General features: G+C 48.6%; 1 protein-coding gene across 1 annotated transcript in view; it reads right to left on the bottom strand.

Annotated features, from left to right (window-relative positions):
• Positions 1–3,245, bottom strand: part of METTL24 (methyltransferase like 24) — a 91,267-nt gene extending 88,022 nt beyond the window's left edge. Inside the window, exon 1 of the mRNA XM_015410512.1 lies at positions 2,907–3,245. Coding sequence (XP_015265998.1) covers positions 2,907–3,245 — 339 coding nt within the window. The remainder of the gene's footprint in view (positions 1–2,906) is intronic.
• Positions 3,246–16,063: the final 12,818 nt, after the last annotated feature.

Here is a 16,063-nt window from a genome sequence, read left to right on the forward strand (position 1 = left end):
CAGCAGAGGGTTGAAGAGAATTTGAATTAGCACCAGAGCTTTAAGATCTCTCCAGCTGTCACCTGGAGACTGGCAACAGCTTGTCTGGAGTGTGGGCAGTATGGCATTGTATCTGTCTGAGGTCCCCCCTCTTCCTCCTCCTCCTCAGACCCCACCCTCAGCAGGCTTCATCCCTAAAATATCCTGGAAGTTGGCAACTATCAGCCAATCTTTATCTGCCTGTCTGTCTTTAGTTTTACAAAAAAAACCCCAGCCTCTGCCTAGGGAAAGGGCAGCTGACATCATTCTCCTCTTCCCTATGAGGTATGTGTTATGCAACTGAAAATCCCAACTGCCTTGCGGGGGGGTGAGTTTGAGGTGTGGAATGGAGTGTAGTCCAATCAGCTTCCATATGCAAATAACCTTGGAACGCTGGGCGGGACTGCACAAAGCAGCCAGTCAACCCAGCCAGTCTCTTCTGAGTGGCAGTTTTTCCGGCCTAACACTAAAGGGGCCAAATTTAGAATGTTCATATAGAATGTTCTTACTCAATTATATATAAGGAGAGACTAGTGTCACCAAGTACTGTTTCTGAGTGATTATCCAGAAAAAATTTTATTTATTTATTTATTTATTTATATTTAAATTTATACCCCGCCCTACCCCGATACAGAACTCAGATCTGTGGAAACATTTCCATGAAGTACATGGCTATTTGGGTCTGGTTCCTATCTTTGCAGCCAGATCCAATTTACTCAGGAAAAAAAATCTCCAATTTTAATTGGCTTGATTGCAGTTTTAAACTGAGCCGAGACCAGAAGACCTGGATCAAGCTCTGCAGTCCATGGCTGGGTGGCTCAGACTGAGTTGGCTGAAGCTGAATCCAGCGAACACAGAGGTCCTGTGCCTGAGTTGGGGCGGTTCGGGGGTGGGAATCCCACTCCTGACCTTTGGGGGGGCTTCATTGGTCTCAGTGTCGGAGGTTCAGAGTTTGGGAGTGCTCCTGGATCCCTCCCTTACCCTAGAGGCCCAGGTAGCGGCCACTGCCAAGTCAGCCTTTTATCATCTTAGGCTGATCAGGCAGTTGGTTCCCTTCCTCGACCGTGCTGACCTGGCTACAGTGATCCCCGCAATGGTCACCTCAAGACTAGACTACTGTAACACTCTCTACATGGGGCTGCCTTTATCGCGGATTCGGAAGCTGCAGCTAGTGCAGAGCAGCCAGGCTGTTGATGGGTCTCTAGATAAGAGCACATTCAGCCTGTGCTAAGGACACTGCACTGGCTGCCAATAGCATACCAAATCCGCTTCAAGGTCCTGGTTCTTACCTTTAAAGCCTTATATGGCTGGGGTCCAACATACCTACGGGACCGCCTTTCCCTGTACATACCCCAGAGAGCACTACGGTCTGGGTCTCAAATTGCTTGACCCTCCTAGCCCGAGGGAGGCCAGGCTAGCTGCTACTAGGGCCGGGGCCTTTTCGGTGGCGGCCCCTACCTGGTGGAACAAGCTCCCAGAGGAAATCAGGGCCCTGCAGGACCTCTCACAGTTCCGCAGGGCCTGCAAGACGAAGCTCTTCTGCCAGGAATACAATTAGGGGCCACCGCCGTGCACGGCCTGCAATGTCATCATTAAGCAGCTGCCATAGAGTTGACGAGCAGAATAGCATCTAAGCACTTCTATGCTGGAAGTTGGAAATCCATTTGAAAGCATTCCATCTGACTGAATTTTTAACTGCTGCTAGCACTTTGTAATGTATCACTTTGTAATGTATTATTTTAACTGTGATGTTTTAATTACATATTATGTATTTTTTTATTTTGTATTTGTGTTATTGAAAGCCGCCCTGAGCCTGCTTTGCGGGGAGGGCGGGGTATAAATTTGACAATAAATAAATAAATCGCTGGAAGTCATTAAATCAGATCTGGACTCATTACGATCACGAATATCTTGTACTGTTGCAACCATGCAACCACAGTTGTTCAAAACTAGACCAACACTTTCAGTCTTTTACCTGCAGCCCACTGGACAGGTAGACATTCCCAACCCAATCTGAGCCTCATTGTACACAAATTCACCCCCACATGTACAAGACCAATAGACACAGAATGCTAAGCTAGGGTTAAACAAAGGCACCAGCCTAGCACTCCTGCCATGCAATTTGGCATATGTTATTTGGAAGTAAGTCCCACTCCTTTCAGCAGGACTTACTTCATGCTAAAGCTGAGATTCTGTGCAAACTTGCCTGAAATTAAACCACCTAGAACACAGAATGCTTTACTCTGGGGTATAAATGCATAAAATTGGACTGAAATTGTTCTTAATGGTGCAGCTTAATGGTTATAGAAGGGGTGCCCCTTTATTTCAGAAAGTTTTTCTCCTGTATCCCATATTTCTGCACATTTCCACGGAACTCAGAAGCCAAGACCTAATACCTTCCATTTTCACTTCAGAAAGTTTGATTTGGAAGCCCCATTAACCATCTCCACTCCAAGGGTGTAAAAAACAAGCTCGACTGATGTCCATTCTTTCCAGAAGGTAACCGATGGCCTTTATTTCAAGACATTCCACTGTTTTCACTGCAGTCAGCAGAACAGACGACACCGCCTATCACACACTCTTGAAAAACTGACAGCACGGGTCAGAAACTCGCTCCCTCAGGACCCAACAATCAAACGCATGCTCAGAGGCACTCTCTGCTGGGGAGCGTGGTGACCAACTGATAAATTATTGGCGCTATATGTTTTACGTATTTATTCTTGGTTTTTAACTTTTAATTACCAACTGTTGTAAGCCGCCCTTAGCCTTGCTTGCAAGGAAGGACGGCCTAAAAATCTAAATAAATAAATAAAATAAATAACTCCCAGCTCCTACAAGGCGCTCAGAGGAGGCAAGAAGCTCAATCTCCGCCGCCAGCGCCTCCTCACCTTTTTACGGCTGGTGAGCAGCGGCGCCCCCTGGAGGCAACAGGTGGATCCTGCGGCGCTCCTCCTGTGACCGCTTCGCACATAAGTCACTTGCCGTCTGCTGACCGCTGTCTCGTTCACCTTCTCGGCTCGGCGATTGTTGCGCTTATCTTCCGTTACGGCGTCCGCTCCTCCGACGACCTTGGCGCCGGCCGAGTCCCAGGAGCGCCTGAGTAGCAGCTGCAGGCACAGGAGGAGCGTGGCCGAGAGCAGGCAGAGGCGGAAAGCCAAGCCCTTGCCCAGCCGCCTCTCCTTAGCCGTGCAGGAGCAGCCGCGGGAGCAGGGGACAGCGAGGCTCATCCTCACAGCTGCCTTGGGAGCCGAGAGCCCCGGGGCAGGCGGTGGGCGGCTCCCCGGGCTGCCGCCGCCTCCGGACACGTGTCTCGCCGAAGGACACATGCCGGGACAGGCGCTGAGGGAGGCCCCGGAGTCAGGCTGGAGCGGAGCTCGCTGACAAACTTGGAGAAGTGTTCGGCGGGAGAGGAGGCCCGCCCCTCTCCGCCTCCGGCTGCGAAGGAGAGAAGCTTCCGACCTGCCACCTCTCGGCCATCAGGCTGGGGGGGTGTCTCCCCCGGCTCCTCACGCGCCTCCCCCGGATATTTCCGAGTGGGGAGGCTGGGGCACTTGCATCGAAGAAACAGACACGGGCAGGGCTGGTCCCAGCTTATTTTGCACCCTAGGCGAGGATCCCTTCTGGCGCCCCCCACCACCACCACCAATTTTCAAAAATAAATGCGCTTTAGGAAGAATGATTCCCTACATGACCATTTGTTCAGGATGGGTAGTAGCTTTTGTAACATGCATTCATTCATTCTTGAGCTAGGTTTGTGAAATGATTTCTTGGTCAAATAACACATGATGTTTCCTGTTCACCACTTACAACCCAGCCATTATTCATTCTTAATAGGCTTAACATAGTGGGGAACCCCCACACACACACACTCTTCTTGTTGAATACAGAAACAAACACAGAAGCATAACATTGTGTTGATGATGAGACCCATTGCATATTTTGCTATTAGCCTTCCATTTTCAAGGCGTACAGTACCTGTTATTTTTATGCTGTGCTTGTGATTTATAGTTTGTTTGGAAACCACTGTAAAACCACTGAAAAGGACAACCCTATTTATTATTATTTATAGTTAAAGTTGCAGTCTCAGGCACACTTCCTTGGGAGCAAGAGCCACTGAAATCAACAGGAGTGACTTCTGAGTACATATGCATAAAGCTGCATGGCATATTTCACTAGTGGGACTTATTATCCCTAAATAAATATGCAGGGGACTGCAACTTATCTCAGACATAACCAGGATCACCCCCCCTTTTTTTTAAATGGGTGAAGGATCTGCAAATGGCATCACTCTCTCTTTCATTAGGTGTTTCCTATATTGGCTTTCCTCCACTGAAACCTATTGCTTGACCCAAAAAGCACTCCACTGAGCCCATAATGCATTATTATTGCCCAAATATTGCATCCCCCCGCAACTAAAGAACTTACCAGCTGGAAGAGTGGGGCCATTCGCTGTGCTCCCCGACACGTGATCGACCCGGGCGGAGGGAACCAGAGGAGCCGGCTGTGTCCTGCTGGAAGGAGGGGAAAACAGGGGGGGAGGTTTCGCTGGGGGGGTCTTCTGGCTCTGGAGAGCCAGTTTGGTGTAGTGGTTAAATGTGCGGACTCTAATCTGGGAGAATCAGGTTTGATTCCCCACTCCTCCACTTGCACCTGCTGATGTAACCTTGGGTCAGTCACAAGCTCTGGCACAGCTGTTTCTGAAAGAGCAGTTTGTGTCAGAGTTCTCTCAGCCCCACTAAACCAACAGCCTATCTAAGGCCAGGTATACTATAAACAGTACAGACAGGGGATTACAAGGTATAAGACAATGCAGTAAAGGCAGGTGATTCCTACAGCAATCATTGCTGTGGTCCTCAATCCTATTCCATTATAAAGGCACCCTCCTGTACTGGTCCATTCCCTTTATTTATTTATTTATTTATTTATTACTTTAGACTTACTATACCGCCCTAACCCCCGAAGGGGTCTCTGGGCGGTTCACATATTGTCGTTCTAAGAACTGATTTTTCCTATCTTGGGCCACATCTCAAGTTGGGGGTGGGACTACCTACCGGCACCCTCGGTGGTATATGTTTCTTCTGCTCCCTTTTTGGCTCGGCGTCTATTCATTCTTTTTTCCTCTTATTGGCGGCTAGATCGACACAGTTCTTTTCTCGGCTGCTGGGCCGGTGCGGCGTCCCTCTCCAGGCCCCCGACACTTATTACGGCAACCATAGCAGCACCGCGCAAGCGCACGGCTTCATATATGCCTTCGGCCGGCTCCGTCCAATAGGCACCGCCGTGCCTGCGTCATCCGTCGTGTGCCTCAGGTCTCCGCCATTGCTGCCGCCGCTGTCGCTCGATGTTCCCTCTGGCCACCAGGGATCGCTCTGCTCTGCTCTGCCAGCACTTGCCGCCGCCGCTGAAGTTACACCGTCGTCCGTTGCCATCTGCACCGCCACGCCATCCATATTACCACCATGCCTCCTTATCAGAGGTGGGTGCCCCCTACCCTTCTAAGGGTAGGTACCCATTCGCCTACTTGCATTAGGTGTTAATTAGCTTTCGGCCCACTGGAGAGGTGGATTATTGGACTGTCTGCAGATGTGCCTCTCCTGCTCTGCTTCCCCCCACCCTTGTGGAAAGGCCTGGCAGCCGGAGGAGCCTTGGAAGGTGTCCCCCCCGCACTGCAGGGAGAGCCCCAGAGGCGGCCGCTGCCACAACCCTCGCCAAGCGAGGGGCGCGACGGGAGCCCCAGGAAGCCAGATGGCAAGCCGCGCCGAGCACGCCTTCTCTGCCGGGGAGGGTGGGGGGAGCACCTGAGCCTGCTGGCTTGCGCGCCTCGCAGGGAGGGGGCGCTTCCCCCAGCCCCGCCGGCATGTGCACTGCCGCCGTCAAACAAGCAGCAGCTTTGGGTGGGGGGGTTGGCGGTGGCGGCGGCAGGGCAGTTGGCGCCCTGCTAGTATCCCCACCCTAGGCGATATACTAGCAGGTCTAGTGATAGGGCCGACCCTGGACACGGGGCCAGGAGGTTGGCCTAAACTGCAAGCCCGGTACCAGGAAATTGTAATAAAGTTTGAGTCTCTCTGTGTCGTTTCAGAGACTAGAAATAGCTGGGGGTCCAATCACAAATCTGGCAAAATGAGCTATGGCTTACCAACGCTTGTGCCACTCTTAACAGTCTTCTGTTGGGGGGGGGGTTGTTTTGGTTTTTAAAGCAAGGCCTCCCTCAGGAGCCTTTTAAAATTTATGAAAAGGATTAAGAATGTATACCCCAGTCCTGGTATTTTATTTTATTTTTTTTAAAACCCCCGGAGGGGATTTTTTAATGATTTCTATCCACTACAAAAACTACAACAGAAAAGAAGGGAAGGGGAAAACTACATATACAGGAGAAAGTAAAGAACCCACTACTAACTAAAAACCCAAGAGAGGAGATCCTCCAACTAGCTTAGATACATCAAGTCTTCTCATCGTTGATTCCTTTATAAACTGAGTCAAACCTTTATAGCCCTTTTCCCTTAGAGTTTAAATTTAACTGTCTAGTAACAGTACCCCCAATCATCCCAAAACCAGAGTTCTCAAAGGCACAATTCAGAGTCCTTCAGCCTTACTTCTTCTTTTTCCCTTCTCTTCCGCAACTTATAAGGACTTTTTGGAGCTGCTGCCCCTTGCTCAGACAGAGAGTCCTCTCCGGAAGAACCAGTTTCCAGCTCGCCACTGGACTTGCTGTCCTTTTCTCGTCCTCTGACCTTCCCAGCTGATCCCTTAGGAATTCTTGAGCTTTCAGAACAGAGTTAATCTTTTCTTTTTTATCTTTGATCTTAAAAGTTAGGCCTTCTGGAAATAGCCATTTATATCCAATTGAGTTTGTTTGAAGAAAAAGTACAAGTTCTTTGTATTTCTTTCTGTGTTGTCTTACTTCAAATGGAATATCCTTTAGTGTTCTGATGGTGTTCTCCCCTGCTTTCAGGGGTGTTACAGCAACCGCTTTCAGGATAGCATCCCTGACGTGCCTCTTCGAGAATCTTACTACAATTTCCCCAGGCAGAGTTCTGTGTTGAAGCAGTTAGAAGGACAGCTGCGGTTGTTCAGTGAGAAAGAGAATGAGAGCTGAAAGCTGAATGTATAGGAACAAGTAAAGTAAAGTTTAAGTGAAGAAACGTTAAAGGAAGGTCTGAGTGTCATAACCAACTGGAGTGAAACAGTGAACATATATGGCATTAAGATAAATAAAGGTTACAAAGTTACATGAAAAGATCCCTGTCAGTGAGGGAAAAGATTGAATGTGATACCAAAGCAATTGTTCATCATTTACACATTACTAGTTACATTGTATCACCCTCTTATTTAGTATTTATTTCAATAAATCCTCTTTTATTCAAGTTCATACCAGCTCTGAATGAAATACTTCCAAGGACCACATAGTCCCTCGTAAGTCTTAAACTCGGTCTACCAAACTAGTAAGAGCCAAAGTAAAAGCATAAAGGTTTGGAAATTCTTAAAATTTCCTGGTGGCAGCAAAATCTACCCAGTAAAGAAAAATAAAGTGAACTTTTAAAGTGAAACTAGTCCTCCCCAATAAGGAGGATGTCACACACATCCATATCGTTGAGCAGCGATTCCGCTTTTATTTCTGTTACTGGGGCTAGTAGCTCACTCATCAGTTCTTTAAGATTCTCCCCTCTGTTCTCTGGCACACCCTGGAAGCGCAGGACCATGTTGGGCTTACCCATTTGGACTTGCAGCATTTGATCTTCCAAGGAAGTTTGTTTCTTTTCCAACTTTTGCACTTTCTTCTTCACTTTCTGCGTAGTTGCAGCCACTTCCTTTACCTTCTCAGCATCTTGCTTCATTATTTGTATTAAGTCGTTTATTTGCGTTTGTTGTGCAGTAATACCTTGCGTAACCACGGACATCTGTTCTTTGAAGTTATTCAGCTGTTCCAGTAGAGGGCGCATGTAGTCAGCTACAGCCTTTGCTGTCTCACTGGTAGTTTCCGGTTTTGGACTCTCCGGTTTCGTTTTCAAAAGTCTTTCTTTGTCCCTCTTCCCCGCCATCTTTGTTGTTTATTTTCGCAAACTTTTTAAAAGTCTCTGAATGTGCGCTTGACCGCTTAGACTCGCTTGGGTAAGTACTTCTAGGCAGTTTTCTTCGCGTTTTCTTCCGCTCCCCCCCTCAATCGCTCAAAAGTTCATGCGCATGGGAGGCGTCCCTCCCTTGCTCGCTTTTTCTCCTGTTCAGTGGGGTGGCGTGGGGAGCTATCTTTTCCTCTTTAAACGCTACGAAATTGACTCACGATCATAATCAGTCATTCGACCTCGCTTTCATTTCGTTTTTGCCGCGTGATCTCCTGCGCTCAGCCCGGTCAGCGTCGCTAAGCCCATTCGGTCTCACAGCACGTAGAACTGGTGGAACAAAGAGGTGCCTTAATTCTCAGGCATTCCGCCCTCGAAGAGGCAACCTCTTAAAAGTTCCATGGCCAGGGTCCCTTCGCCGGGCCTCTTGGGGGGGGGTTGCGAGCCTGCGCACCCCCTTCTTCGGCTGGAGCGCAGCTTCACCCCCAGGAGGTCTGGGAGGTGAGTCTGCTAGCGCGCCGCCATAAACCGGAAGTCCCTAGTCCTGGTATTTTGACTGTAGCAAATTGACACAGCTTCCCCTGTGGAAGGAGACTGTGTGTATCTGTTGGAATGAGAAGAAGCAGTATGGACTGGGCCCAGAGGAATAATTTCCAGTTAGCTATATAAATGGCTGTGCCTATAGAACAATTAGCCATAGAACTACATGGGATGTGGTGTAGTGCAGGGGTGGGAGACCCAGGTTCAAATCCTCACTGCCATGCAGCTTACTGGCTGACCTAGAGCCAGTCGCTCTCTCAGCCTAACCTACCTCCCAAGGTGGTTGTGAGGATGAAATAAGGACAATTAAAAACAAACCTCTGTAAAGAAAACAGCTGTCTAGCATCATAAAATATAGCATCATCACAATGATTAATAAAAAGTCAATGAAAAAGCATAGAATTTACAAGGAAGAGTTCCCTCACAATCATGTTCACTTGATTGCAAGAAACAGTTTTTTACCCAGCACCTAAAATTACTTAGGAATGGATAGGTACCAAATGAACCGCTGTGGGGAGGGAGTTCTAAAGCCAAGGTGCCACTATAAACATCTCTCGTGTGCATCCACCTTACTTCTGAAGGTGGGGGCACAAAGAGTAGGGTCTCTTCAGAAGACTGTATCTGATAGTTTCCATGAGCACAAGCAACCCTTCAAATATGCCAGCCCCAGACTTTTCAGGGCTTCAATGGTAAGACCCAGCACTTTGGATTGTGTCTAGACAGCTACCGTAGTATAGCTATTGGTGCTCAATGGGGAAGGCAAGACAAGAAAAGGAGAAAATAACTTCCTGAAGTCCTGCACATGTTAGCAGCTGCACTGCTGCATTTTGTACTGCTTGAAGCTTTTGAACTGTGCTCAAATGTGGCACCATTTAAACATGATGCAGTAGTCCAATCCAGTTATGATCAGAACATGAATAACTGTGACCAAATCCTGGCTATCCAAGGAAAGACCTCCCCTATCACACCAGCTGAAACTGAGCAAAAGTACTACAAACCACAGAGATCTAAACCTCTCCCCAGCTCTAATTCTACCACCCATTGTTAAATCAGTTTAATAGTAATATATTAAAATTAACTTTTGGTAAAGTTAATAGTTGAACAGAATTGTGAGGGTTGTTTCCCCATGGTAATGGGTCTCTGGTAGCTGCTGCAATTGCCAATCCATTTACAGAGGAAACCAGTATCCACATTTCTCTGCACTTTCCCTGCCCAGTTCCACATAGTGGCCATTATTTCCCCAACCTGAACTCCTTCTGTTTTATTTTTTAAACTAGTACTTGACATACTGCTATGGGGTTACAAAACTATAGTGGTATTGTAATTACTGGTACTTTTTTTAAAAATGGAAAAGCGCTCTGGTGGTACAGGAGGGAAAATGTCAGCTGCAGGGGACATAGGCAGGGGAAATGACACCAATGTGGCTGGGACCAGGAAAGATCCAGACTTTCCCATCAGCAAGGCAGCTACCTGACTTTGTTGTGATCTTTGCAAAATGATTGTAATAAAGCTGGTTTAGGAAAGATTGTCACAAAGCTGGGGGCAAGCCCAAAAGGTGCACAAAAGTACCATGAGGCTGTATGGAAGTGGGAAACCCACTTCTCTTTAGCACCCAAGCGAGACCAAACACCTGCTATGGAAGGGACCTAGGTCTCCAATACCCCAGATCCTGAGAGTCATGGGGTGATGTTACCCTACTGATGTCATGCTGAACAGCCATACTAATGATGGTCCTTTCACATGCCAGTAGGGACTGTTCCATACAGAGGCTGTGAATGTGGGGAGGCACAATCATTTTAATCCTTTCCAAAGGCTGCGTTCTTTCATTTATCAAATAGCTTGGAGTGTTTATCATTCCTTTAACAAAGCCTTTGCTTGTGTATATTAGCCTGAGACAGAATGGCCCAGGGAGCTTCATGGCTGAATGGGATTTGAACACAAGAATCCCCAAACTTAGTTTGACACTAACCACTAGAACACAATGGTTCACCTTATATGTCATGCAGCTGACACCCAAGCATTCTCTCACTAGCAATGTGGTTAAGATCCATTCCTCCAAGCAGTGTGTTCCTGGAATGAAGGGAGGTCCTGGAACGGAGAGTCAGTTTGGTGTAGTGGTTAAGTGTGCGGACTCTAATCTAGGAGAACTGGGTTTGATTCCCCACTTCTCCACTTGCACCTGCAAGATGACCTCGGGCAAGCCATAGTTCTGGCACAGCTGTTCTTCAAAAAGAGCAGTTTCTGTCAGAGCTCTTGCAGCCCCACCTACCTCACAGGGAGGGGAAGGGAAAGGAATTTGTAAGCCGCTCTAAGACTCCTTTGGGTAGTGAAGGGTGGGGTATAAGTCCAATCTCTTCTTCCTTTTTTGTACTTTCTCCCTCACCCCTTTGTCCCCACCTTCTTCCTCTGGCTTTTCTTGGACTGAAGGAGGCTGGGATGGGGAGAGGGTTGACCATGTTTTATGGGGTTTCTGATGTGCCTTTCCCATAGAGGGAATCCCTTTCCCTTCCCTCCACCTTCATTTTATTTATTTATTTATTTATTTGACTAGGAATAAGGCCCATTGTGGAAATAAGTACAACGAGCTCTAGAAAGGGGCTCTGGGAGAGTGCCCTGGCTTTGGGCACTCAGTGTCAATTTGCTGTGGTGACCTCAGCAGGGTATAATGACACAGAGTCCACCATTTTCTCCAGAGAAACTGATATCTGCTACCTGAAGAGCAGTTGTAATTCTGAGTGATCTCCAGCCCCACCTGGAGATTGGCAACAATGGTTCCCCAGGAGGAAATGGCTGGTTTGGAGGGTAGAATTTATGGCATTGTACCAGTCTGAGGTCCCACCCCTCCTCAAACCCCACCCTCTCCAGGCTCCACCCCTCAAGTCTCCAGGAATTTCCCAACCTGGAGTTGGCAAACCTATCTCCATCCCAGCCAACCATCAACCTATCTTTATCTGCCCCTCACTCTTCAACTTTCCATCTCCTCCCCCCAGCTCCTAGAGAGCAGTTGTAATTCTGAGTAATTTCCAGCCCCACCTGGAGATTGGGAACAATGCTTCCCTATGAAGAAATGGCTGGTTTGTAGGTGGAGTTTTTGGCATTGTACCTCACTCTTCAACTTTCCATCTCCCCCACACACATACCTGCAGCCTCTACTGTGCTCTGAAGCCCTGACTGCTGCGTCACATTGGCTGTCATGGGGGGGGGCATCTCAGCAGGGTATAAGGACACAGAGTCCACCATGTTCTCTAGGGGAACTGATCTCTGCCATCTGGAGATCAGTTGTAATTCTGTGATTTCCAGCCCTCACCTGGAGATGGGCAACTATGGTTCCCCATGAGGAAAAGTTGTCTTTCATTGCAATGGAGACCAAAGCAGCTGACATCATTCTCCTCTCCCCCTTTTGACTTGCACAACAACACTGTGAGGTAGGCTAGGCTGAAAGTCTGTGACCGGTCCAAAATCACCCAGTCAGTTGCCACAGCAAGAACCTGGGTCTAGCAGACCCTGCTCTGAAGCGCTGACTGCTACGCCTAGCATAGCCAACCACCAGGTAGAGCCTGAAGATCACTGGGTATCACAACTGAAATCCAGACAACAGATCTCTTCCCCCCACTGGATAAAATAACTGCTTTGGAGGGTGAGCTCTATGGCAGTGATGGCGAACCTTTTAGAGACCGAGTGCCCAAACTGCGACCCAAAACCCACTTATTTACCGCAAAGTGCCAACATGGCAATTTAACCTGAATTTTACTTTAGAAAAAACAATTCATACATTAACTTAACTTTAACTTAACTTTAACTTAACAACTCATACATTAACTTTAGAAAAAACAACTCATACATTAACTTAAGATGATCCAAATAAAGTAAGGAAAGCAATTCCAAATGGTTTCATTTACGTAAAATTATTTGGCAGAGAATTCGACACTTTAATGATGGTCTGGGCCTGGCTGGGGTGATGGCACGCGTGCCCACAGAGAGGGCTCTGAGTGCCACCTCTGGCACCCATGCCATAGGTTCGCCACCACTGCTCTATGGCATTCCGTTCAGCTGAGGTCTCTCCCCTCCCCAAACTCTGGCTTCCTTAGACTGGTTTCCTTAGACACAGAATATCCAGGAATTTCTCAACCTGGAGCTGGCAACCCTAGTCAGGACTGGCCCCAATTAGTTCCTCACAAAGGCCTGGAAGGGGCTTCATTTCTTTGTCTTTTTACTGACAGAACCAAGCTTGGTTGCCTACCAAGAGCCAGAGGATCCAAGCAGGAGAAGTGTCTTCATCGGGAGAGACAGCCGTTTGTCAGTAATTCTGACAGGGCACAGTAGCTGAAGAGGTAGTGGGCAGGAAAGAGGAGCAGACCCAGCACCTGGCCAATGGCACACGAGTACTCTTGAGTGGTGGCTGATGGGCCAATGGCTGATGGTTTTGGCAGGCGCCGCTTCGGTGGGCAGGACTCAGGCAATGCAGCCAGTGGATAGGGACAGCTTCTGAGTGACACATCATGTAGCCAACTGATTTAGGAGCATGTGGAATGTTCAGAAAGTGCCACCCCACTACTTAATTTTATATAAGGAGAGATTTGTATCCCACCCTCCCTGCCAAGGCAGGCTTAGGGCGGCTTACATAAAACATTTTAGAACACTAAAACACAAAGTTAGATAAAACCACAATGATATAATTATAAAACCACAGTGTAAAGTGCTAGTGCTATTCCTGGCCGATGGCAGGCAGTAGCAGCGTCTAACATTGACATGTTAATGATAATGGTGATTTGACTCTAACAACGATGATGTTAGTTTGGGGCCAGGGTCTTGTCAACGATGATGTTAGTTTGGGGCCAGGGTCTCAATTTATTAGGGTGGCTCCCTACTCAAAGGCCTGGTGGAAGAGCTCCATCTTGCAGGCCCTGCAGAACTGTAAAAGGTCCCTCAGGGCCCTGATGTCATCTGGGAGCCCATTCCACCAGTGCGGAGCTGCCACTGAAAAGGCCCCATGTCACAACCAGCTTGACTTCTCTAGGACCCGGGAGGGCCAGATGATTTTGGGACCCTGATCATAGTGCTCTCTGGGGAACATGTGGGGAAAGGCGGTCCCTTTGGTATATAGGCCCCTGACCATTTAAGGAAGCACCTTGCCAGAGGCAGAGGAGACCCAGCTGAGCTCTGAGCAGGAGCAGTAGACAGAGGGGTGAATGGTTTTTTACTTGCTTTCAGCTGAGAGGATTCAGCTGAGAGGATTCAGCTGAGGATTTTGGTGGGAGAACTGGTCTGGGAGTGTGGGGAAGCGCTTGGAGTTTTTGCAGATTCCTGGCTGCTTGAGAGAGGGAGAGGAAAGGACATTGTTTGACTGTGATTGACTGCAATTGAGAGGAAAAGGAAGGGGCATTGTTTTGCATGTGATTGAGTGCCTGGGTGCATTTGAATAGCTGCTGCCAGCCCTCTGCTGGGGGAGGCCTCTATTTAAGGAAACACCTGGCCAGAGGCAGAGGAGACCCAGCTGAGCTCTGAGCAGGAGCAGGAGCAGGAGACAGAGGGGTGAGTGGTTTTTTATTTGCTTTCAGCGGAGAGGATCCAGCTGAGGATTTTGGTGGGAGAACTGGTCTGGGAGTGTGTGGAAGCGCTTGGAGTTTTTGCAGATTCCTGGCTGCTTGAGAGAGGAAAGGGCATTGTTTGACTGTGATTGACTGCAATTGAGAGGAAAAGGAAGGGGCATTGTTTTGCATGTGATTGAGTGCCTGGGTGCATTTGAATAGCTGCTGCCAGCACTCTGCTGGGGGAGGCCTCTATTTAAGGAAACACCTGGCCAGAGGCAGAGGAGACCCAGCTGAGCTCTGAGCAGGAACAGGAGCAGGAGACAGAAGGGTGAGTGGTTTTTTATTTGCTTTCAGCGGAGAGGATCCAGCTGAGGATTTTGGTGGGAGAACTGGTCTGGGAGTGTGTGGAAGCGCTTGGAGTTTTTGCAGATTCCTGGCTGCTTGAGAGAGGAAAGGGCATTGTTTGACTGTGATTGACTGCAATTGAGAGGAAAAGGAAGGGGCATTGTTTTGCATGTGATTGAGTGCCTGGGTGCATTTGAATAGCTGCTGCCAGCACTCTGCTGGGGGAGGCCTCTATTTAAGGAAACACCTGGCCAGAGGCAGAGGAGACCCAGCTGAGCTCTGAGCAGGAACAGGAGCAGGAGACAGAAGGGTGAGTGGTTTTTTATTTGCTTTCAGCGGAGAGGATCCAGCTGAGGATTTTGGTGGGAGAACTGGTCTGGGAGTGTGTGGAAGCGCTTGGAGTTTTTGCAGATTCCTGGCTGCTTGAGAGAGGAAAGGGCATTGTTTGACTGTGATTGACTGCAATTGAGAGGAAAAGGAAGGGGCATTGTTTTGCATGTGATTGAGTGCCTGGGTGCATTTGAATAGCTGCTGCCAGCACTCTGCTGGGGGAGGCCTCTATTTAAGGAAACACCTGGCCAGAGGCAGAGGAGACCCAGCTGAGCTCTGAGCAGGAACAGGAGCAGGAGACAGAAGGGTGAGTGGTTTTTTATTTGCTTTCAGCGGAGAGGATCCAGCTGAGGATTTTGGTGGGAGAACTGGTCTGGGAGTGTGTGGAAGCGCTTGGAGTTTTTGCAGATTCCTGGCTGCTTGAGAGAGGAAAGGGCATTGTTTGACTGTGATTGACTGCAATTGAGAGGAAAAGGAAGGGGCATTGTTTTGCATGTGATTGAGTGCCTGGGTGCATTTGAATAGCTGCTGCCAGCACTCTGCTGGGGGAGGCCTCTATTTAAGGAAACACCTGGCCAGAGGCAGAGGAGACCCAGCTGAGCTCTGAGCAGGAACAGGAGCAGGAGACAGAAGGGTGAGTGGTTTTTTATTTGCTTTCAGCGGAGAGGATCCAGCTGAGGATTTTGGTGGGAGAACTGGTCTGGGAGTGTGTGGAAGCGCTTGGAGTTTTTGCAGATTCCTGGCTGCTTGAGAGAGGAAAGGGCATTGTTTGACTGTGATTGACTGCAATTGAGAGGAAAAGGAAGGGGCATTGTTTTGCATGTGATTGAGTGCCTGGGTGCATTTGAATAGCTGCTGCCAGCACTCTGCTGGGGGAGGCCTCTATTTAAGGAAACACCTGGCCAGAGGCAGAGGAGACCCAGCTGAGCTCTGAGCAGGAACAGGAGCAGGAGACAGAAGGGTGAGTGGTTTTTTATTTGCTTTCAGCGGAGAGGATCCAGCTGAGGATTTTGGTGGGAGAACTGGTCTGGGAGTGTGTGGAAGCGCTTGGAGTTTTTGCAGATTCCTGGCTGCTTGAGAGAGGAAAGGGCATTGTTTGACTGTGATTGACTGCAATTGAGAGGAAAAGGAAGGGGCATTGTTTTGCATGTGATTGAGTGCCTGGGTGCATTTGAATAGCTGCTGCCAGCACTCTGCTGGGGGAGGCCTCTATTTAAGGAAACACCTGGCCAGAGGCAGAGG

This window comes from Gekko japonicus, unplaced genomic scaffold (genome assembly GCF_001447785.1).
Source record: "Gekko japonicus isolate JY-2015 unplaced genomic scaffold, Gekko_japonicus_V1.1 scaffold2512, whole genome shotgun sequence".
NCBI lineage: Eukaryota > Metazoa > Chordata > Lepidosauria > Squamata > Gekkonidae > Gekko > Gekko japonicus.